General features: G+C 39.5%; 2 protein-coding genes and 1 long non-coding RNA gene across 4 annotated transcripts in view; 1 reads left to right on the top strand and 2 right to left on the bottom strand.

Annotated features, from left to right (window-relative positions):
* Positions 1-770: 770 nt before the first annotated feature.
* Positions 771-2,868, bottom strand: LOC131329340 (uncharacterized). The gene is made up of 2 exons (XR_009200728.1): positions 1,533-2,868; positions 771-865 (listed from the first exon to the last, which is right to left on the bottom strand). It is a non-coding gene; the product is annotated as an uncharacterized LOC131329340 (long non-coding RNA).
* An 8,749-nt stretch (positions 2,869-11,617) lies between these two features.
* LOC131331429 (uncharacterized) overlaps positions 11,618-23,686 on the bottom strand; it is a 106,550-nt gene continuing 94,481 nt past the window's right edge. Inside the window, exons 6-7 of one of the 2 annotated variants that reach the window (XM_058365359.1) lie at positions 13,010-13,089; positions 11,618-12,098 (exon numbers count right to left, since the gene is read on the bottom strand). The gene's annotated coding sequence lies outside the window, so the exon portion shown is untranslated. The remainder of the gene's footprint in view (positions 12,099-13,009; positions 13,090-23,686) is intronic. The other variant, XM_058365358.1, reaches the window with a different exon arrangement.
* LOC131328466 (uncharacterized) lies at positions 17,635-18,441 on the top strand. Its single transcript, XM_058361408.1, has one exon. It carries the CDS (start codon positions 17,635-17,637, stop codon positions 18,439-18,441), a length of 807 nt encoding a protein of 268 aa, XP_058217391.1.

Below are 23,686 nucleotides of genomic sequence, written 5' to 3'. Positions count from 1 at the left end.
AAAGTCTGTATGTTTTTGCTAAAAGACAAAAAAGAGAGTGTGAATATCAATTCCCCAAAAAAATTATTTAATCCATACAAATTGTAGCTGTCAACATACGAGTATTAATCAATCAATCAATATACTAAGCTTGTGTTGTGTGCTCTCAAGCCTTTAAACACTCATTCCTAATTTTTTGGATTTTTTATTTTATTTTTTTAAATTCAATGAGAGAAAGAGAGGAAGGATGTGTGCACTACTCTCTCTCTCTCTCTCTCTCCAAAAACGAAAAGGGGCATCCCCATTGTTTAGGGTTTCCGGCTTGGGGGTGGAGGTGCCTCATCCCTCCTCCCCTGGGGTGCTTTTCCTCTCTCAGGCAGATGTAGATGTCGGTGATGAAAATCTGCTGGGTGTCATGGTTCTCGACGGCTGTTTCTTCCCCCGGTTGTTTATGGGGGCCAAAGCGGCGACATCTCGGCATTGTTTTTGGGGGTTTCTATCACGCCCCACCCCGCAACGACACCCAATGTGGGTCCGAGTCGGCGCGACCACATGGCATTCCACACTGAAAACTAAACCACACCACACAATCTGTCAGAAATAAACACCAAGCGGAAGACTTATCACCTTAACATAAAAATGAGTCAACATATTGACCAATCAACTACAACCTCGATTACAACTAAGCAACAACATCCGTATTACAATACTTTTTAAAAAAAAATCTATACTTCAACATATCCACCAACGACTTATTTATAACTTTATAATTCAACTTCTTAGTTCACTACCTACAACCAACTCGCTCATCCACATCATCCAATGCTAGCCCAAACACTTCTCAACACGATGACCGGTAGTGGACCCACTCTACGCAACCTGCTACCTGGCAGACCAAAAAGGTTTCACCAGAGTGTGTGAGATATAGAAATGCTCAATAAAATATAGCAACAACCGAATGAATAACAACAAGAATATAAATTTCCAACATAACTGAGATATTCAAATGTATATAACAGATATAACCACCACATCCTCCAAATACAACACAACAGTAATATCCAACAGCTAAAAGATAATCTCAGCTTGTCAACAGTTTATCGAGAAATTAAGAGTAACACCGGGTACACAGCCAATAATTTAAGTCATAAGCATTTTGGCATTAAGCCAATCACCGAGCACACAGCCAATAATTTAAGGCATAAAAGTCTTTTGGCATTAAGCCAATCACCGGGCACTAAGCCAACAGTTCAATTCAATATAGAACAATATCTATGAATCAAACACTCACATTTTCACAAACGAATCTCGTGTCCCACACACCATGCTCCCAACCATCGTTAAATAAGCGATATGGCTTACGACATGGTGTGCTTCACACGCGAACGTTCCCAACATATCAAAAGCTAAACAACAATAGCATGATATACACTTATCATTACACCAATATCTCATTAAAGATAACCATATTGAAAGCTTACTATAATTAGCAAGATATACACTCACCACCATATCAACATTTTATTGGGAAGAACCATATCAGACATACTCACCTTATATCGACTGAGGTACGCCAAACTTACGGTTTTGGCACCTCCCAATTGCCTGACTTGCCACCTAGCCACACGCTAACCATATAAGCTATTGAATGCTTTTATGTATAAACCAATGCTCAACATTCAACTAGAAAGCCATCAATGAATTAAACAATGTCCAACGAATATAAACATGTCCATCTTAAAGACCTAGAAGTGTCCCAAGACAAGCACAAAGTACAAACACGACTTAACTCTTAAAATCGGTTTGTAAGCTTATGACCAGCTGTCGTATTTTGGCCATAACTTCTTATTGATTTAGAACCAGGTAATGTGACCACTACCATTAGAAAGTAGACTTTTGGTACATGAATTTTGATATAAAATTTGCCTAAAACGGTGTCCGAACGACAAAGTTATTCTCGTCCGAAGTTACACACACCACTGCCCAAAATTGCAGATTTTGCACGTCCATGAACTTCAATTCAAAAACTGATTTAACCTATCACAAACTAAGCCACCACTCCTACATATTCCGAAAGGTATATGAGTCTAGTTTCAGAATCAATAACCCGTGCGTAAACCCGATACCCGAGCTAAGAGTTATGACCATTTTCCCAAAACGTGTCAGTGCTGCAAATACAAAACTCAGCAGACACACACAAACTTGTAAAATCTGCCAAACTTAGAATATGCATCTAATAAACGCCAAATTTGGTACACACCATTATCAATCATCAAAGTTCATCCCTTATTTTTTCCAGATTTTTCACAATAAAGGAACCTAGTCAAAATCACCTCCAAACTCAGAAATCCTGTGCAGTGAAGCACAATTTCTAGCAGAACAGTCCGTGTTCGAAAATTCATTAAAAATCGAATACTTCATACTTTTCAGTAATTCTAACTTCAAAATATCATCAACTTATCAATATTTAAGACTCATAAGGACTCATAACCAGGATCATTGTTTAACTGTAAAAAAAATGATGCATAACAAAGATCTGTAAGCTGTTTGCACAAAACCAGCAATCCGACCACAGCTTAGTTTATGATTTTTATCTTTTTCCACACTTCTCAGAAAATTCTGAAATTTTTACAGAACAAGATAAACACATAGAGACATCTCCAGTAAAATTATCAGAAAATAAAATGGTTAGTGTGTCAATGAGAAAAAATTGTCAAAAACAGGACAGATTCAACTTTGCTCAAAACACAGTTATGCATATTCATATGATGCACGAATTTTCTGAAATAAAACTCAACTCCAACCTCAAAAACCTCTCCCATGGATTCAATTTAGTGCATATAAGATGCAAAACATGAGACCTAGCATGGGAAATATGAAATTCAACACTTAAAGAGATGAAATTTACCTGATTAAGCTTCAATTCAACCAACCCTAATTTCTCCTTTCTCTCATTCTTTCTTCTTCTTCTCCACGGCTGCTCTCTCTCTCTCTCTCTCTCTCTCTCTCTCTCTCTCTCTCTCTCTCTCTCTCTCTCTCTCTCTCTCTCTCTCTTTGAGATACACCTCACACACACACCTCACCAACACACGGCACACATGCACAACTCTTAAAAAATGCATTTTACCCCTTTAGATTATTAGAGTATAACATTTAAGCACCTTAAGTATAAAGGGTGTTACAGTTTCGGTCGGCAACGAGAACCGCGGTTGGTATGTTCTCTGGATCTGTTGTCTCCTCCCTCCTTCTCTCTTTTTTCCGCCCCCTTTCCTTGTGGTTTGCTTATCTTCTTGCGTGGCCATCGTTCTACCTTCGGCGTCGCTCTCTTGGTCGTGCTTGTTCCCGTCTGGATCATCGCTGATTTTTTTTCTCCTAGGTAAATCGGTTCTCGACCTAACGGCTAGGTGGATCTACGAATCTGGGCATGACAGGTGTTGGTTTCCTGTTGTGTACACTACTAGGTGTACTGGTTATTGCTTAACAGCTTGGTGAACTTTTGCGGCAAGTGGGTTGTTTTGTGAACGGTTCGTTTTTGCTAGTGGGTGGCTGTCGGTGGCGTGGTGGGACTGGTGGCATTCTGTTTCGGGTTTTTTGGTGGTTTTCAACTCAGTGGGTGGCTGTCAGCGGTTGCGGTGGTCGTTGCAGATGACTAGGGCTAGGTTTTGGGTATTCTTGGGTTGGGCCTACCCCACTTTTGTGGGTTAGGTTTTATAGGATTTTTTAGAGCTTTATTGTTCAGGTCTGGCTTTTTAGGCATTTGTTTGTTTGTGTTGTACTATATACTCTATGCGTTAGAGGCCTTTAGGTGTTTCGACGTCATGCCCCCAGGTGGTTGGGCTTTTGCCCTTTTAGTGTTCCATCTTATCTTTGATTGGATGTCCGATGTACTCTTTGTCAAGTTTCAATAATATATTTTTACTGATAAAAAAAGAGAGGGAGGACGCGCGAGAGAGAGAGGACGCGAGAGAGAGAGAGAGAGAGAGAGAGAGAGAGAGAGTTAAGTTTTACTGTATTAGATAAAACCAAAATATTATAATTTGTAGCTTTAATTTGTTTATCTACTTCTTTTTTTTTACATTTTTTTCCAATTGCAAATTAATTTGAAGTTACTTTATCACACTTCAAAATTTTAATTTATAATAACTAGTTTCGATAATAAAACAGATGTTTTCCTCAATGTTATCGAAGGCAATTCTAGGGCTCGCCTGGAGGCAAGGACAACAAAAATGCCGCAGGACGTTGATTTATAGGTAGAGTATCACAAAGGCGTTCGCCCAGTCGTTAGAGGCACACTAAAGCACATGCTTTTCATGCCCTTTTTGCCCAGATGATGGAGGCAAATGTATTAGAAGAGTCGGATCTCTTTTATTGATAAGAGAAAATTCAGTTCATTATAAGTTGGTAAGGCAAAAATAAAGGGTTTTCACGTACTTGCGAGACTTGCTTTTAAAAGTTAGATGTATCAATGCACTATGTTTGTATGCCTTAACATTTTTTTTATGCCTTAACATGCTTTTTTCTAATTTTTTGTTGTTGTTAAGTACCTTTGTATGGCTAAAAGAAAAGAGTAGATCATTCATTGTCTCCTATCCTCACGGCCTTAGGTAGTTCCTGACAAACACTATCCCATCATTCTACGGTATTTTTAATTTTTCTTTTTTGAATAAAAAATAAGAACTCTAAAGGATTATGCCTTAATGTCTTTAGCCTTACACCTAGCCTCATGAGAGGTTAACAGCCTCACCTTGCGCTTTCACCTCTGAAAACTTTGGTTTTCCACGCTCACTTTCTGTAACCGTTCTATACAATTTTATGTTTAACAGAATGAGTAGTAAAGTCTACTAATCTACTTGGCTTTGTCTTCTATGAAAATCTGGAATCTGCCTTTTTTCTGCTCTTTAGCATATTCGCATTCAAGTAGCACGAAGTGCATTTATAAAATGGAAAGGGAAACTTATGTTTTAAACTTATGCATGCACTTGCTGTAAAGAGAACTTTTCAAATCTTTGAAGTTGAACAAACGTTGAGAAACTCTACCTTAGAATCCTCCAGCTCGAAGAAGTTTAAAAATGACTATACTCCTACAAACAACCCATAAAAATGACTCCATATATTTTTTTCTGGCAATAAGACTGGCTTGGCTCAAATGGATGATCACGGAAATCAGGAGTTTTGTCAGAAAACTATTTTGACGTTTGTTAATTTATCTAGTGGCAACTTCCCAACCTGCTGAACCTTAGCATGCCTTTAACCCAGCGAATCTGCTTGGAACTCAATGCCCTGAGAATGAAATTTAACAACCATTAGACTTCTACTTCAAAACAAAAGGCAATCAATAAAATAATGAAATAGCTCCATTGCTGAATTGTAATAAAAAGAAAAGGTAGGGTGCCAATTTAGGTGAATGACAATGTATGGGTAGTGCAAAAAAGAAAACGAGAGACAATAACTTCGCATCCCTCCATTAATGTATTCACCATTCCATGTGGAGCTTAAATATTGCAACTAACTAATGGAAGACTGGCAGCCACACTATTGAATATGCTATGTAACGACCCTGATTTTCGATAAATAAAAATTTCGTTAAATATTTGAATTTTATTTTTAAATTACTTGGATTGCTTTTAAAATTTCTTTTTAATTTCTAATAATCCGTCAAAATTAGATTTTAGCCGTTTAAAATTATATTTCTTGGCAAGAAGTCCTACATGGCAAGTAAGGTTAGTTTCTAACCGATTTGTTGGAGAAACCGAACTACCAATCCACCTAGTTACAATTTCCTAACCCTAGATGGACCTTTTTGACCGTCTTTGAGCCTTATGAACCCCTCCAACCCTAATTGAACCTTTTAGACCTAGAGATGTCATCATTATACTCCATGTCTAGTCATTTCAACCTTAGTCATCATCATTATTCCTTTACCCATTGGATAATAAATGTTAGGGGAATTTTTGTCCCTTGGATAATGAAAACTAGATTTGCCAATATGTTTATATATTTGACAAGACAATTCATGCCATCATTTTGCTTCCAAAAAAAGCAAACTTAGCCTTGTCATGCATGCAAGCCTAGGAAGAATAGCCTTGAACCTAATTCCCCTCCTCGACTTACTTTCTTGGATTTTCCTAGATGTACATATATACATATATAACCATATAACCATATATGTAGTCATATATATATATTCATTGACCAAGAGAGAGAGAGAGAGAGAGAGAGAGAGAGAGAGAGAGAGAGAGCCGAGAGGGGGAGAGGAGAGAGAGGCCGAGAGAGAGTGAGAGAGAGGGTGGAGTGTGTGCATGTGTTTGTACACTTGCACAAGCTACCTCTTTAGCCCTATTTTAGCCTTAAGTCCAATTGACTAGACAACTCATTCTAGTCAATTTCTAGCATAGAATTCTAGCCCTAATCATCCTAGATTTGATTCCAAAGTAGCCTTTAATCATCATAGAAATTGACTATAACCTCGACCTATGAATGACTAAACATGGAAGGCTATGCCTTAGCCTAATCAAACCCTACCCTAGACTTGTAAGACTTGCCAACCTAGAATATGATCACCTAGATTTACCTAGAAAGCCTAAGATCCTACTTGATTTTATAGCCTTATGCCTAAAGATTGGATTTGACAAGTCATGGAAGGCTTTCAATCATGATTTGCCCTTTTAACCATTGGACAATAATTGCTAGGGAAAATTGTATTCATTGGGTAATAGAAGTTAGTTTGGCTATAAATAGCACCACATCTTTGCCATTCAACTCACACCTTCACCCATTAAACTTTTCTCTCTAGAATCCTTGTGTTCTTACTTTATTTTTCCTAGTTCTTCCTTGTTCTTGAGTTCTTCCTAAGTTCTTCAAGAAACTCATCCTAGGCCGCCGCTGAACCACCACTCGACCACCCTTTCAATCCAAAAAGTTTAGTAGTTTAAGTCAAGAGCAAGTTTTGAGAGAAACCTTTCTCTTTCGAAGCTACCGAAAGCTTAACGTAGGAAGTTACTCCGTTCGACCGCCAACTTACCTTTCCATAGCCACCCTACCGCCAAGAAGAACGGTAGATTATCCTTATCCCCTATTTCTAAGTATACGTAGAATGTCCCTAACCGTTTTCTTTAAGTATATAAGGTTATCTATCACCTATAAGGTTTGGAATGCATGATAATTAACAAACTTGTTTTCGCTAATGGAAGTATGAGCATGTTGGAATAATCGACTTTTACTTTAATAAACATATGTTGTTTTGAACTTCCCACAAAGGAAGAAAGAACGATTTTTGAAAAATAAGACCTTATTGTTTGGTAGAAGTATTCGTATTTTGATCTTTAGGATGGTTATGAGCATGTATACATGAATTGCTTGCATTACTTGTCTTGTTGTAAAGCATAAGTGATTTTCACTCCAAAGGTGTCCGTACATGTGGCGTTATGCTTTAAGTTGTGGTTTGAGCATGATGATTGATATAGAGTTGGATGATCTTGCTAGTTTAGTTTCAAGATTACAATGAATAATTTATGATTATGTATGTGAAAAGTCCTACCGCGGAGTCGTTGCATTGAAACGAGATACAGAAATCGAGAAAGTAAAAACATGGCACATAGGGTGTGTTAATGGCAAGACATGTTTTGAAACCGCAATGTGGCCGGACTTGGAAGCCCATTGTGTGTATGGAAACCACGATGTAACCAGACTTGGTAGCCATCGTGTGGATTGCGAAAACCGCAACGTGGCTGGACTTGGTAGCCCGTTGTGTGAATGAAAACTCGCAATGTGGCCGGACTTGGTAGCCCATTGTGAAGATTGCCAATGGAGCCGGACGTGGTAGCTTCATTGGTAATATGGCTTGGTTGTCTGCAGAGAGGAGCCAATGCAAAATTTTGTGTGCCAATGGAAACCCAGTGCGCGCGGCGGAACCATTGTGAGGATACTCGGGAGACCGGAACGGCGGAACCGAGGTTGGGTGTGTTAAAACGATTTTGGAAGTATTGATTTGGTAAATGAAAGGTGAAACCAGTGACACGGTCTACGAAATGTTGCGTAGGAGAAACTCAGAAATCATGAACACCAACGATAGTTGAATAGCGAATGTGGATGTGTCATTGTTAACTGTTTTTGTTAGATATGCATGTACTTCGTGGAAATCGTTAATATTATGATCTAATGTGTGTAAGTTAAAGGATTAGTGGGTATGGATTATTCTATTGAGCTCTCGTAGCTCATGGTGTTACCTTTGGTGACCTTGACATATTATACTGGTGGCGACGTTGGTATAATGTGTCAGACTTTGTAGATGATCAAGGTGAGCTGTACACCTTGGAGGCCTTTGGAGCTGAAGAGCTGGCTAGGATGGAGGAGCAAGTGGAGCTGTAGTTAGGAACCCTAGTTTCCCTCCCTTTTGTAATGAAAGTACTCTTATGGAGGTTGTGGTGTAATAATGAGCCAGATATTCAATAAAATTGTCTTTTTAACGTTCCCAAAATTCGGGGCGTTACATGCTATCTCTTTCTCCATTGGCTGATGTGTAAAAGAATCCGCTAGAAAAGAATATCAGAATCAATATTTCCGTTTCATACAGGCTTTGTTCTTCTGGAAAGTCAAACCTAGCAAGGAGTTACTCTAACCTGAAACATTGATAGATATTTTTAAGAAAAGGAAGGGTATGAGAGAAAAACAAAGGCTCCATAATTGGAGTCCCATATCAACTTTTTTTTTTGGTAAGTGAGTCCCCTATCAACTTAGAGCATCCCCTATCAACTTAGAGTATCTCCAATGGACCCTATAAGACACTCATTAGTGTGAATGGCTAAACTTTTAACTAGTGAGTGTTCAAAAATTAGCTCCAATGGACTAGTTAAATTGATCCACAATCCTATAGATCTATAGCTCACCCTCTAAATTTGGCCACCTATATATGTAGTCAATAAAGTTTTGTGAGCCCATTTCTTAAGCCTAATTCACGTTGCTTTGCTCAAATATAGGATGTTGACCGGTTCTTAATCCTATTTCTAATACAGTCGTTGCTAATTTTTGGTTTTTATTTCGTTTTCTACAATAAGACTTAGTTAGTCCGTTGGGGTGACCATCCACTCAAAAAACTAATGACCACTTATGAATCTATAAGTGGGTTCTATTTATATCAAAAACTACCCTTTAGTGATCATAATTTAGCTATTCCATTGGAGATGGACTTAGCTACAATATTTCGAGAATTATAGTGACCTAAAGCAATAGAAAGTGATATCTGCTCCCAGGATTGTAGCACATCTTCCAGTCATATGAATTAACCTAAAAAAACACAAAAAGTGGGGGAAAGCAGCAACCGTTGTTCAACCTCTACCAGATCCAACTTTAAGTGGGCTCGATAGCCTTGTGCTTCGCTTTGGACCTTCTTTATAGCACTAACAATTAGACTACCCCATAGCCTTGTGCTTTGCTCAGGACCTTCTTTATAGCACTAACAATTAGACTACCCCATAGCCTACACATAAATCCAACATAAACATCTAACGGAGATTGCAGGATTGTGAAGCGACAGGGGAGAATACCAAAATGTATAGACATCCCCATAGAAAAAACTGATCCTTATAAAGTAGAACATACTAACAATACAAAAAACAACAAATAATTGTATAAGCAAAAAAAAAAAGTGGGGTTAAAGCTCCATTATGGTAATGAATGAAAGACCTGCATTAGTGTTGCACTATGATGCACAGACACAGACACAAACATAGGGACATGAGAATTCTAAAAAAAGAGGATACATACACGGCAGAGGACACATACATCAAATACACACACACATACATACATATACAAGCTGAGAGAAAGAGAGTAAGAGAAGAGTAAGAGAAAGAAATAGATACAGAGAGAGAGAGAGAGAGAGAGAGAGAGAGAGAGAGAGAGAGAGAGAGAGAGAGAGAGAGAGAGAGAGAGAGAGAGAGAGAGAGAGAGAGAGAGCTTGCGAGAGTGAGAGAGGAGCTCAAATATGGAACCAGTTCCTCCTTTAGCACGTTAATCAGCTACACTTAATATTTGAGGAGTGTCGGTGAATCATAGGTGTTGCAAAACCAGCTACACTTATGACTTAAAATGACTCCAAAATATATATTACCTGCATTAGCAAGAACAAACATAACAAATTATAACTTCTCGACGGCATTCTCCCCTAAAAAATGACAACAATGAAACAAACTCCAAGCAATAGTAACCTCAAATATGGAATCAGTTCCTCCTTCAGCACATTAATCAAAAGATGGTATTGGACAGTGCTTTTCGAATGGTATTGGACAGTGCTTTTCGAATAACCTTAAATGCTGGCAGTGGTGAGCTTTGCGTACGAGATATTTAAGCAACTTAACAAGTGAATGGTATCTAGATTACAAAAAATAGCAAATTAGAACAAAAAAATCACCCGCAAACAATCTATAAAAGGAGACAAATCTTGTGCTTCAGACACATAGTAAACAAAAGGGCACTGTGATTGTAGTCTATCAATATCCACAAAATGTGAAAATTTATCATAATATCAAGACAATCGGTTCCCTCCCCCCCACCCCACACACACACACACACAAAGTTTATAACATCCGAAACAGAACTGCATTCTCCTCACAATTCTGACATCAGTTATTTTCACTTCAACTCTCCATTAAACTTCAACTTCACCAAAACTAGTAATTTGATAGGAAGTCAAAGTGCACCAACACATTGGCATCAAGTTGTGATACTTTGTAGCCCATCAATAATTGTAAGAAGTTTGCAAAAGTATCAGTTACAAACGCCTCTTTTATCCCCAAACTTATTAGTAAAGATGAGTTCAACAGACATGTAAGCTCAACGCTAATTAACCTAAGCTAAGTTCTGGTCGTCAGCATTCTTTATCACAATCAAAACCCCGCTCAAACTAGTGTGCGATATATGCAGAGCAGCTATACGAAGTTGATTGAAAATCCATTTTCATCCCTAGTTTACATGCTTTCAGGAAGAACCTTTTCTAAAGCACGATAGACTTTTTTGTTGTACATGTTTTCCTGAGCTGGATGTTAAGAAGAGGCCTCAGCATAGTAATCTCAACTAGATTCTTCATTATGTTCTCATAGCGATGCATACTAAAAAAAATTTAATACGTAAAACTATGATGCTCGTGTACCCCTAAATGAATAAAGTGATCATTCAATTAACCAAAATGCCCCACAAGACTTACCCCACCGATAATAGCATTCCAGGAAAACTACTTTCTGGTAAAATCAACATATAGGTACATCCATGCATCAAGTGTATATTGAAGCTATTCCTTTACTTATAAGCACTTGCAGTTTGTGAGACAACAATTACTTCTGTGGTAGCATGGCCGTGATGGAGAATCAATATTGCCATCATCAACCCAAATATATCCTCAAAAAGAACATTAGCACCGGAGGCATTGAGCCTCAAAAAATTCCACACATCTGAAGAACGCTTACTTGACTCCTTTTGCTAAAAGGAAGATAGACATATCCGCAACACTAGACAATATCCAAAAGTTAAATTCAGCCTATATGTCCAGGGAACAAACCCTAGAAGTGAAATACCACAAAAAGAGCAGAAGTTCTTCATTCCATGCATCAAAGATGTATGATCCACAGTATCTCCACTACTAAAATTATTTCAAATTTCAATAAGAAATAGCAGGTGTATAAATAAAATCAACAAAAAGAAAAAGAAGATGCTAATCCCAGAGAGAGACAAGCTGCATACACATGATGTGGGAACTAAGCGGTAGAAGAGGATACAGTTTTTAGGTAAAATTGACACATAACATTTCATTCAACCTATAAAATATGGACTGCTTATCAATATGACCTTCTCTGCAAAATATACTAGAGTTTTTGCAGAAACAAACAGCAAAAGCACTGAAATGGCATCTGCAAATAGACCAATGCATTGCCTTTTCATCCAATCCCTTCGCTTGTTCTTCAATACATTCAACTCAACAACCAAACGTAAGAAACTATATGTCCAAAATCAAAGGGACCCAGAACATATTGAACTATTTCTACCTTTTAATATTTTCAGTTACATTTGCCATGATAGGCAACTTTTCCACCATCGAATTATGCAACTGCATCTCCTTAGCATCCTCCCTGGCAAAAACGAAAACAACGTTTGACAACAGAGTGACCTGAGACATCGAGCGAAGGTAAGTAAAGACAGATAAAAAGAATCCAAGAAATGTCATTAAACAAAAAGGTTCCCAAAACAGATATTCTAGACATCTTTAATTGAGCTGCATTCTGAACAAAATAATTAAACATAGCTTGATTGAATGTCAGAGAAAATATTCAATGGTGTATTCTGCTTTTGTAAGTATAACAACGTGACAATGTGTTAATAAGGTGATATCTCTATAGAGTAGGCACTGATAAGAAAAAAAACTTGTATAGCGAAGACAATGTTATGTTGTCTCCGTTCCTTGTTTAGTATTTGTGAGGAAATACCAACTGTGACCCATTAAGAAACTAACAACCATATATCCCATGCAAGGGAAGCTTTATGCAATAATATCCTTGAAGGTAAAAATCTTGTTTTATTGCCATTGTAAACAAATGGGTAGTAGATCAAGCATTGGGGGGCATGTCTCAACATTGCCTTGAATTTGGACAACCCAAATCAAAAGTTTTGTCCACGATCTAATAAAAAAAAACCTTTAGGGTTCACTGCTTGGTGCAATAATATAAGGCTAAACTGAAAAGTTCGATAACTGGGGTTCAACTGTTCAAGTATGACTGTATGAGAGCAGCAACTTTGCGCATTTATACCAACTTTAGGTTTCTATGTAAACTACCCTTCCCATCCCCCTAGTTACCGGGCAATTAGCACAAGGTACTAGCAGTGGAGCCATTTAGAGAGAAGTAACCCTATCAATAACGATGTTTAGAAATAAACAGCTCAAAAGCAAACAGTTCACTAATACATGGCTAAAACATATCTTCCCACTTTACCAATTTTTATATGATAATCTCCAATAAATAGAGATGAGTAAAGCTACTAACACCAGTCTTCGGCCTAGTACACATGCTTGTTTGGCAGTTGACTGTCAATAGACTATAGCACGGCTGTTAGCTTTTCAATTTTCTGCACCACAGAAAATAATTATCAAATCACAGAGCAGATAAAGGGAACACTTACTCTTAATGTTGGAAATACTCCCTCCATCCGATAATCTTAGTCCCTTTTTCGGAATCCAACTATTTAAGGCGACATCATCATTACACCTCAAAAAGTACAAGATTTCGAAGTTGCCCTTTATTCGAAAGTAAGGAGCTATTACACCAATTTAAAAAAGCAAGGATAAAAAAGAAACTCTATCAACTTTTACTCTTTGACTTGTCAAAATATACATGTATTTGGTGGGGTTATCGGGTGAGGGTCAAATGATTTTCTTTATTTCTTGGCAAATAAAATGGGCAAGAGATAGGGACTTATCCTTCTAGGAACCACACTTTTTTCTTGAGTTAGGGTCTTTACTTTCAACTCAATGAGACCAATTATCTTTTCGCAACTAGAAGCGACTTACGCTTTCCAAATTGTGGTCAGTAGTCTATATACCTACTAGGAACCACAATTGTTCTTCGCCTTTCCTTTCTATCGAGATAGAGACTTTACTGTCCCATCAAGCAGCCAGTGGTCTTTACCCCCAACTAGGAGCCACTTATGTTTTCTATGTGGTCAATAATCTATATACCTACTAGGAACCACACTTCTTTCTCAAGTTAGGGTTTTTACTTTCTGCTCAATGAGGCCAATTATCTTTTTGCAACCAGGAGTGACTTATGCTTTCCAAATTGTGGTCAGTAGTCTATATACCTACTAGGAACCACAATTGTTTCTCGCCTTTCCTTTCTGTCGAGTTAGAGACGTTACTTTCTCATCAAGCGACCAGTGGTCTTCCACCCACTAGGAGCCACTTATGTTTTCTATTTGTGGTCAGTAGTCTATATACCTACTAGGGACCACACTTCTTTCTCAATTTAGGGTTTTTAGTTTCTGCTCAAGTATCCAAGGAGTATTGGTGTCCAATGTGGATACAAATATGACTCCCTTGCACAAGGATCCGTGCTTCATAGGTGCACATTCTCAATTAACAAGTGAGTAGAGATTCATTAACAAACAGAACCAGGATGAATCAACCTCAACGTCCAGGGCCTCAAGCACAACAATTGGAATTGGGTGTGGGTGTGGAGAGAAACCCATCCAGAACAAAGTTGTTAAGGACCCTCTTGATCAATGATGCACAAAATGTTGGGCAGACCTACAAGCAGTAGGATTTCCAATAGTGAATACATTACCTTTGCTTTTTCTAGAAACAGAACAAAATACAAGAAAAGGGAATCAGAGTCATCAAGGACTTACCTCTTTTCTCATGGAGCTATCGGCAAGCATTTAGAAGACGAAAAGCTTGGAAAGATTTTACGTAGTTCATTTTACTGTTGTCATCATGATTAGTCTCATCTTCAACTGAGTCTTTATCCTGAATGCAGAATGCCAAATAGATCTGTAAGCCATTTAGACCAGTTCCCAACCTACTAACCAAAAAACCAAAGTAAGACCCAATAAGGAGAAGTAGTTAACTTTTCAGATATGTAGTATGCCAAATAGATCCGTAAGCCATCTGGACCAGTTCCCAACCTACCAACCAAAAAACCAAAGTAAAACCCAATAAGGAGAAGTAGTAACTTTTCCTTATTGATATGTAGTTTAGATAAGTCTTGCAGTTTAGAGATTGGTCAAAAGTCAAAATATGATATGCACAAAAAAAATGCTATTCTCTACTAAAATATGATCGTAGTCGGACGCTATTCAACCCACCATCGGATCTGCCCTAACCTCTAAAATTGCATCTATTGATGGCCCAAAATGCCAAGTTCTATTGTTTCTAAAATACATGTTCTATCCTGATACAGGTATTGATATATTGTTAGCACTTAAATAGCGACGCTATTCGACCCACCATTGAATCTGCCCTAACCTCTAAAATTGCATCTATTGATGGCCCAAAATGCCAAGTTCTACTGTTTCTAAAATACATGTTCTATCCTGATACAGGTATTGATATATTGTTAGCACTTAAATAGCTCAAACACAAATGTCCTATATATACACAAAGAGGATTGAATAGCATTGAATTATAGAAGGTCAGAAGTAGCTCCAAGTAGTTGCCGACACTTGGTTCTCCAACTATTCCAGCCCTTATCCATGCATGCATATACAATAACGTAGTTCATGGTATTATTTTATCAACATATAAAACCATACGACATTCCATAACAAATTCGAAGGGCTTTTTTTTGCTTCCAAAAAGCTTCAATACACTACCTATTAAAGTATTAAACACCCAATTCAAATAATATATTACAGTTTATGAAAAATATGGGTAGTTACAAGTGTAAAGACCCGTAAATTCATAAAATTGATTTAAATGTTTTACAAAAGATGGAAGGAGGAAATTGATTCGAAATATCGAGAATTTGGGCTAATGTGATAAAGTGCGCATTTTAGGGGTGAAAGTGTGATGTGTGTGTAGTGTGTATATAGCATGTGTGTGAGGGTGTAGGGAAAAACTTTCCCATTCCCCTCTTTTCACTCTCCCGTCCCTCTATCTTCTCTCAGCTCCCTCCCTCTCCCTCTCACTCTCACTCTCACTCAATTTCACCCATTCAACCCAAAACCCACACAAAACAGCCTTCAATCCTTCATTCCTTCATGTAGTAGAGCTCGTTTCTCGTTGGTTTGAGCTTGGTGGAGGCGTATCCCATCCGGTTTCAAGCTTTGGAGCTAAGGCTCTGAAAACCTTTTGATTTGCTCTTCAATCTTTGAGGTAGGGAGTTCTAACTTTCAATATATGTTTATGACGTGTTTCTTGTAGCTTGATTGGTGTCTTTGATCGTTGTTGTTGTTGAAAAACCCATGAAAATCTGCAAAAATTCTACTCGAACAGCCTTTGTTATCGATACCTTAGCCTTGGTTATCGATACCTTTGTGTTCAAAAACCCAGAAAATCACTTGTTATCGATACCATTTGCCATTGTTATCAATACCCTTGCGTCTGGAACCATTTTTGACCAAATGGTATTGATACCTTTGTGTTAGGTATCGATACATGTTGCTTATCTCCAGTTTTCACTATTTTGCTTCATTTTTCACCGTTTTGGTTTCTAATCATTTCCAACCTACCCAAACACTTACCAAATGATCCATTAACATGATTACTCGTACCTAATGACTTCTTTGAATGTACCCATGACCTTAACGCTCATTCGAACTAGATTTTATGAAAATGGTTTTATAAATCAAAGTTGGATTTGAACAGTACAAACTGGTTGGAAAAAGGATTTTGAAACTTTACGGACGCGACGATAACATTTCAGGACTCATCGACGGGTGAGTGCCTGGCAGAGGACTTCGGGGTTCTTTAACAAGCCCGGCAGGAGCTATATGCTCATGTTTTATACTTCAGGACCTCCCATCGAGTAAGGTGCCTGGCAGAGGACTTCGGGGTTCTTTAACAAGCCCGGCAGGAGCTTCGGCTCATGACACTTGTACGAAACACACTTGGACACATGGTGCTTGAAAGGTTACTCATTGAGTCATGCGGTTAGTACTGAATTGAAATATTGGATTTTGAATTGTTGTTGTTACCCATCCATCAAGACTTGTTGCCTTGTTCATCATGTGATCACCTCTACGTTTCATTTGCATACATTGCTAGATTAGAGCTTTCTACTGGGCTAGTGTAACTCAAACCTTACATCAATTTCACGTACTAACCCTGGGCAGTAGTCGCATGCTTGGAGTGCTTGGGTGTGGACACTCTTTTGGAAGATAACATTGAAGGGTTACTAGGTCATCTTTGTAGTTTATTTTTGAAAGATGTATTCATAACTCTATTTGTAAATCTTTTGATTAACGAATATTGTAAACCTTAATCTCTTGAACAATTGATACTCTTGTTAAGGTTGGGCCATTGAGCCGATGATGTATTAACTGGAGATCCTTTGGACTTGAAAATGTAATTATGGAAATGGAAATGTCGAACTATTTTGGGGTATTGTACGGATAATTGTGAGGTTTTATTTATGAAAATCCGTTATCATTATGTTTAAAATCGAAGGTGTGACAACTTGGTATCAGAGCCAGGTTTAGAACACCGAGAGACCGTGGGGAGACGTTCCGTCTTATGGGTTCAAAAATGTCGCGCCTTCTAACATAACTTGTGCATGCTTGTGTGACTAACATTTATGTGACTACTTGGCATTGCATTTTTATAACCGTAGAGTGGCGTGGAGTTGTTAACCCGCGTTGGGAAGTTGGGGCTTGACCCCATGGTGATAGTGTTGTGATTAATAGTCTTCCTTTCTTATATCGTGTAGTAAGATGCCTCCAAAGACGCGTGGTAGACGAAGTGGGGCTGGAACCCGGGGTTGTCGAAGCCATGGGGTGCCACCAGAGGATGAAGTTAGTTAACATAGGGAGAACCCAGGTGGAAATCCGGGGCCTGGGGCCGGTCGAGGTGCGGGGATACCGCCCAATCAAACTCAATTTGCTAGGGACCTCGTCGCAACACTTACAGCTGCAAATCTTTTGAACCAAACTCCTAGGGAGAATGTCGAGGATCGCGCTATGGTAGCAATGAGGGAGTTTAGCCATAGGAACCCTCCGGTGTTCGACGGGACTAGTAGCGACCCGCTGATAGCCGACCACTGGCTAGCTCAGATCCGCAAACTCTTTAGAGCTCTAAATATCACTGAGGATAACATCAGAGTATGTATCGTGGCTGTTCAATTAGTTGGGGAAGCTGGTGAATGGGTGGAATCTGTCCTAGAGAGTAGGAAGGATGCAAGAAGGGCAGCAAGGATCGCGGCTCAAGTAAATGAACCGGACGTTGAAAATCTGACATGGGCTGAGTTTGAGGCTCTCTTTGAGGATCAATACTTTCCGAAAACTTCATGTGAAAACTTGAGGGAACAATTTGAGAAGCTGGAACAGGGTAACATGACTGTCTCGGAATACGTGCAAAAATTTCAATCTTTGTCCCGTTTCGCCCCAGAGTTGCTGGCGACGGAAGAGAGGAAGTGTCGACGGTTTGAAAAGGGATTGCATAACACCGTGAGAAGAATGGTGATGGTCCAACGCAAGATGAAATTTTCGAAAGTTGTGGAGTGTGCAAGGAGCATTGAGATACCGAAAGAAGCTCAACGACATACAAGGGTTTGGGAGCCAAGGCAACCAATGGGGAGTTTGAGTTCTTCCTCTGGCAGTTTTGGGAGCCAATGGCGGAAAAGACAGAGGGAACCATCTCAGCAACCATCTAACCAACCTAGCTTTAAGGTGCCTTCTTCTTTGGGAACTCGGGGTGCTTCGTCTAGACCATCGGTCGTGTGCTACAAGTGTAATCAACTCGGCCATATTCGTGCTCAGTGTCCGTAGCTTCTTAAGGCATGTTATAATTGTGGTAAGACAGATCACTTCGTTTGGAGTTGCCCTCAAGGGGCAGGAGCGCGTAGTGAGTCGGGCTCTGTATAGCAGCCGGGGGCAGGGCATGGTGTTGGCCAGCAATCTTTCAGAGGTGCTCAGAGGCAGCAACAGTCTCATTTTCGCCAAACATCGTCAGTTCAGAGTTCTAGGGTCGACCGAGGAGCGAGTTCGTCCGCACCTTCTCAAGGTTCCGATCAAGGAGGAGGTTTTGTGCAGGGTCAGGGTACCCAGGGGCGTGTTTTCAACATCAACACCAATGCTTCACCTTCTGTCTCTCAAGCTCCCGAAACATCGGTTGTAAGGGGTACTTTTCTTCTATTCAACTCTTTTGCTAGAGTACTCTTTGATTCTGGAGCATCGCATTCTTTCATTGTTGCGTCATTTGTGTGTGCATTGGAATTGGACACCGAGAATCTTGATTCGCCTTTGTTTGTTGAGACACCATTAGGGGGAAAGTCATCTCTAAGTCGTATCTATAAGGGGTGCGAGCTTGTTATTTATGACCATCGCTTCGTTTTTGACTTTATCGTGCTGGATATGTCAGGTTTCGATCTCATTTTGGGAATGGATTGGCTATCTACATTCCATGCTTCGATCGATTGTTTTAAGCATCGTGTTCGCATATGTCCGCCTGAGGGTGTTTATTTCGAATTCCATGGGGAACGTCGAGAACCATTAGCACCTTATTTGTGTGGGCCTCAGGAAAGAGAGTTGATTTATGTTTTGTTGGCAAGTTTGACGTTAGATGAGGATTTGTCGACACATGGGAAGTTACCTCTAGTAGTTCATGAATTTCCCGATGTATTCCCTGAAGAGTTGCCCGATTTGCCTCCCAAGAGATAAATTGAGTTCACGATAGACTTGCTTCCAGGCACCGCTCCTATTTCGATTCCTCCTTATCGTTTTGCGCTCGCCGAACTTAGAGAGTTGAAAGTTCAGTTGCAGGAGTTAGAAAATTTGGGGTTTATTCGTCCTAGTACATAACCGTGGGGAGCACCGGCTTTGTTTGCCCAGAAGAAGGATGGTTCACTTCGTTTATGTATCGATTATCGTAAGCTTAACCGTGTGACCATTAAGAATAAGTATCCTATGCCTAGAATAGATGACTTATTTGATCAACTTCAAAGTGCCACTTGCTTTTCCAAAATTGATTTGAGGTCCGGCTATCACCAATTAAGTGTCCGTAGAGAGGATATTACCAAAACCGCTTTCCGTACTCGTTATGGCCATTACGAATTTGTTGTGATGCCATTCGGTTTGACAAATGCTCCAGCTACTTTTATGGATCTCATGAACCGTATCTTCCGCGCGTATCTCGATCATTTTGTGGTTGTATTCGTTGACGACATTCTCGTTTATTCATCCACGGAAGAGGAACACCGAATTCATCTTACCATTGTCCTTGAACTCTTGAGGGAACACCGTTTATACGCCAAGCTTAGTAAGTGCGAGTTTTGGTTACCTGAGGTTAAGTTTCTGGGTCATGTGGTTTCAAAAGGAGGGGTATCCGTTGATCTGGCGAAGATAGAGCGCATTATGAACTGACAACGACCGAAAAACGTGTTTAAAATTCGAAGCTTCTTGGGTTTGGCTGGGTACTACCGTCGTTTTGTTCTCAATTTTTCTCGTTTAGCGGTACCGATGACTAGACTAACGCATAAGGGGACCCGTTTCGTTAGGAATGACTCATGTGAGGCGGTTTTTGAGGAGTTGAAAAGGCGATTGACTACCACACCAGTTTTGATCGTGCCAGAACGTGGAGTTGGCTACTCCGTGTATTGCGATGCGTCTAAAGAAGGATTGAGGTGCGTATTGATGCAAGTGGGGCGAGTGGTAGCGTATGGTTCGAGGCAATTAAAGACTCACGAGCGAAACTATCCGACTCATGACTTAGAACTCGCAGCCGTCGTCTTTGCTTTGAAGAGTTGGCGTCACTACCTTTACGGTGAGAAATTTGAAGTCTTTTCCGACCATAAAAGCCCAAAGTATCTCTTTTCTCAAAAGGAGCTTAACTTGCGTCAACGTCGTTGGATGGAACACTTAGAAGATTACGATTTTGAATTGCATTATCATCCGGGTAAGGCGAACGTTGTGGCGGACGCGTTGAGTAGAAAACCGATACACTTAGCAAGCCTAGCCATACGTGAGTGGAAGATGGTGAACGACTTAGGCCATTATGCTTCGCACTTCGAGGAACTTCAAGAAGGGGTTACATTGTGCAATCTCACTGTTCAATCGACCGTATCGGCACGAGTAGTAGAGGCTCAACAACACGATGAAGAAGCGGAGGAACTTCGTACTAAATTCCTTAGCGGGAATGCTCGAGATGGGTGGACGATTCACGCCGACCGAAGTTTACGTTATCAAGGAAAGTTATTCGTACCTGTTTCGTATCGGGAGGAAATCCTACAAGAATTTCATCATTCACCATTAGCCGTCCATCCGGGAGGAACTAAAATGTATCACGACTTACGTAGGCAATTTTGGTGGCCTGGGATGAAGAGGGATGTTGTGATCTTTGTGTCCAAATGCCTTACATGTCAACAAGTGAAAGCCGAACATCAACGACCCGCGGGAGAACTACAACCGTTACCGGTGGCCAAGTGGAAATGGGAAAATGTGAGAATAGATTTTGTTACGGGTTTGCTAAGATCGCCAAGGGGGCATGATGCCATTTGGGTTATCGTGGACCGTTTTACCAAATCCGCCCACTTTCTACCTATCCATGTTACCAATTCCGTGGAAACGCTTAGTCGTTTGTATATTCGGGAGATTATCCAACTTCACGGGATTCCCGTATCCATTGTGTCCGATCGAGATCCAAGATTTACCATACGTTTTTGGCAAAGTTTGCAAGCCGCTTTGGGCACGAACCTCTTGTTTAGCATTGCTTATCACCCACAAACCGTTGGTCAATCCGAGCGAACGATTCAGATTTTGGAAGACATGCTTCGAGCTTGCATTATGGACTTCCGAGGTAATTGGGAAGACCATCTACCGATAGTTGAGTTCGCGTACAACAATAATTATCAATCAAGTATCGAGATGGCACCATATGAAGCGTTGTATGGGAGACCATGTCGGTCACCAGTGTGTTGGACTGAATTAGGAGAGACTACGTTAGTGGGGCCGGACATGATCAAAGAGACTACCGAGAGTATGAGATTGATTCGCCAACGATTTTTAGAGGCTCAAAGGAGAACAACCGAACAAGTCAAGATGATTCGCCAAAGGTTGCTAACCGCTCAAAGCCGACAAAAGAGCTATGCCGACCGTCGTCGTTGTCCATTATCATTCGAAGTGGGAGATCACATGTTCCTTAAAGTATCGCCACGTCGAGGCTTGTCATGGTTTGGGAGGAAGGAAAAACTTTCACCGCGTTATATCGGTCCGTTTGACGTTATTGAGAAGATTGGGGAAGTTGCATACCGTTTGGCTTTGCCGCCAAGATTATCGAATGTGCATGATGTGTTTTCACGTATCCATGTTGAGGAAGTATGAACCTGATCCGTCTCACGTGTTAGAATGGACCGAACTCGAATTGGAGGCTGACGCATCTTATGGAGAAGAGCCGATACATATGCTGCATACGCGAGATCAGGTGTTGAGGGGTAAGACAATACCACTAGTCCGAGTATTATGGAAGAGTCAGGGTAGCGAGGAGTCGACTTGGGAATGAGAAGATGAGGTTAGGGAGAAGTATCCGCATCTATTTCCGGAATGAATCGATGTGAGTGTTTAATAACGAAACTTCATGTTATTTGATTTGTTGCATATCTATGGGGTGCATGATTTGAATGAATATTGTAACGACCCTGAATTTTGGTCAATAAAAATTTCGTTAAATATTTGAATTTTATTTAAATTACTTATTTTCTCTTGAGTGTTATATGATTTCTTGTTAATATTCGTAGTTAGATTTCGGTCGTTGGTTAAACTCTCGACTAGAAACCCTATGTGACCAATTTAGTTAGTTTCCAACCGACTACTTGGAGGAACCAAGCAACCAACTTACCTAGTTACTAGATGAACCTTTCGAACCCTTTGGACCTTTTGAACCTTTGCCTTTACCCATTGGTCCATAATGGTTAGGGTAATTTTTGTCCATTGGACAATAAATTTTTTATTATGAAAGTACATGTAGTCTTTCAAAGATCTTATTTTTAAATAAATGGTACTTGTACTCTTTTGTCCAAAGGTTATTAACCGCAAGGAGAATTATTATCCATTGGGTAATAACCGTTAGGGAAGTTAGTGACCCTTGGATAATAGAGTCTTTTGACCAAATAAAGTACCGTGTGACAAGGGAACCTTCCAATAAAGTTGATTTGACTTGTACTTTATTATTATTTAAATGGGGAGAATCCTAGCCTTTTTATTTAATTGGGGTACTTGGTACCACACCTATATTTAATATAGGGCTTTTGTCACATGCTTAAAAGTATTCCTTGATTATTTTACTATAAAAGTTCCCTAGTTATTATTGTCCATTGGATAATAAAAGTTAGGGTATTTATTATCCATTGGGTAAAAGAGTTATTCTTTTAACTAGTCATTTTTTCCTTATTGCCCATGAGATGAAGTACCCATATTTTGTTATTAAAGTACTTATTAGCCTTAGTAGCCTTTAAAGCCTAAATTTTCCAAAGTACCCTTTTTATTATTTTGTATTGGGGTTTTGTACCCAATTGGATTTATTTATTGGGGAGTTGATCTTTCTAGATTACAAAGTACCCTAGTTTATTTATTTAATCAACATGTGCCTTATTGGATTTCTTTAATAGGATTTTTATTTGGAAAAATCTTGTACTTGGTACTTTGTATTTATTCTTTCTTGGTTATAGTACATAAGTATATATATATATATATATATATATATGTGTGTGTGTGTGTGTACCTTTGCAAGAGAGAGAGAGAGAGAGAGAGAGAGAGAGAGAGGAGAGAGAGGCCGAGAGAGGGAGAGAGGAGAGAGAGGCCGAGAGAGAGGGAGAGGAGAGAGAGAGCTGAGAGAGAGATAGGAGAGAGAGGGGGAGAGATTTTGTTGTACTTTCTTGACCTTCCATGATCCTTCCTTGATCTTTCTCCATCCTTGGAGAATCTTTTCCCTAACCAAACTTAACTCCCCATTTGTACTTCCATATTTGTTTTATGACCAAATCTTGTACCATTGTCTCCTTCTTTCCAAACAAATCTTCCA

The sequence above is a fragment of the Rhododendron vialii genome, chromosome 6a (genome assembly GCF_030253575.1).
Source record: "Rhododendron vialii isolate Sample 1 chromosome 6a, ASM3025357v1".
Lineage (NCBI taxonomy): Eukaryota > Viridiplantae > Streptophyta > Magnoliopsida > Ericales > Ericaceae > Rhododendron > Rhododendron vialii.
Note: the sequence above shows the minus strand (reverse complement) of the source record. Positions and strands in the feature narration are given on the sequence as shown.

Bases quoted from the DNA above. Each gene is read 5' to 3' on its own strand.
- LOC131328466 (XM_058361408.1), top strand. From the start codon at position 17,635: ATGGTAGCAATGAGGGAGTTTAGCCATAGGAACCCTCCGGTGTTCGAC.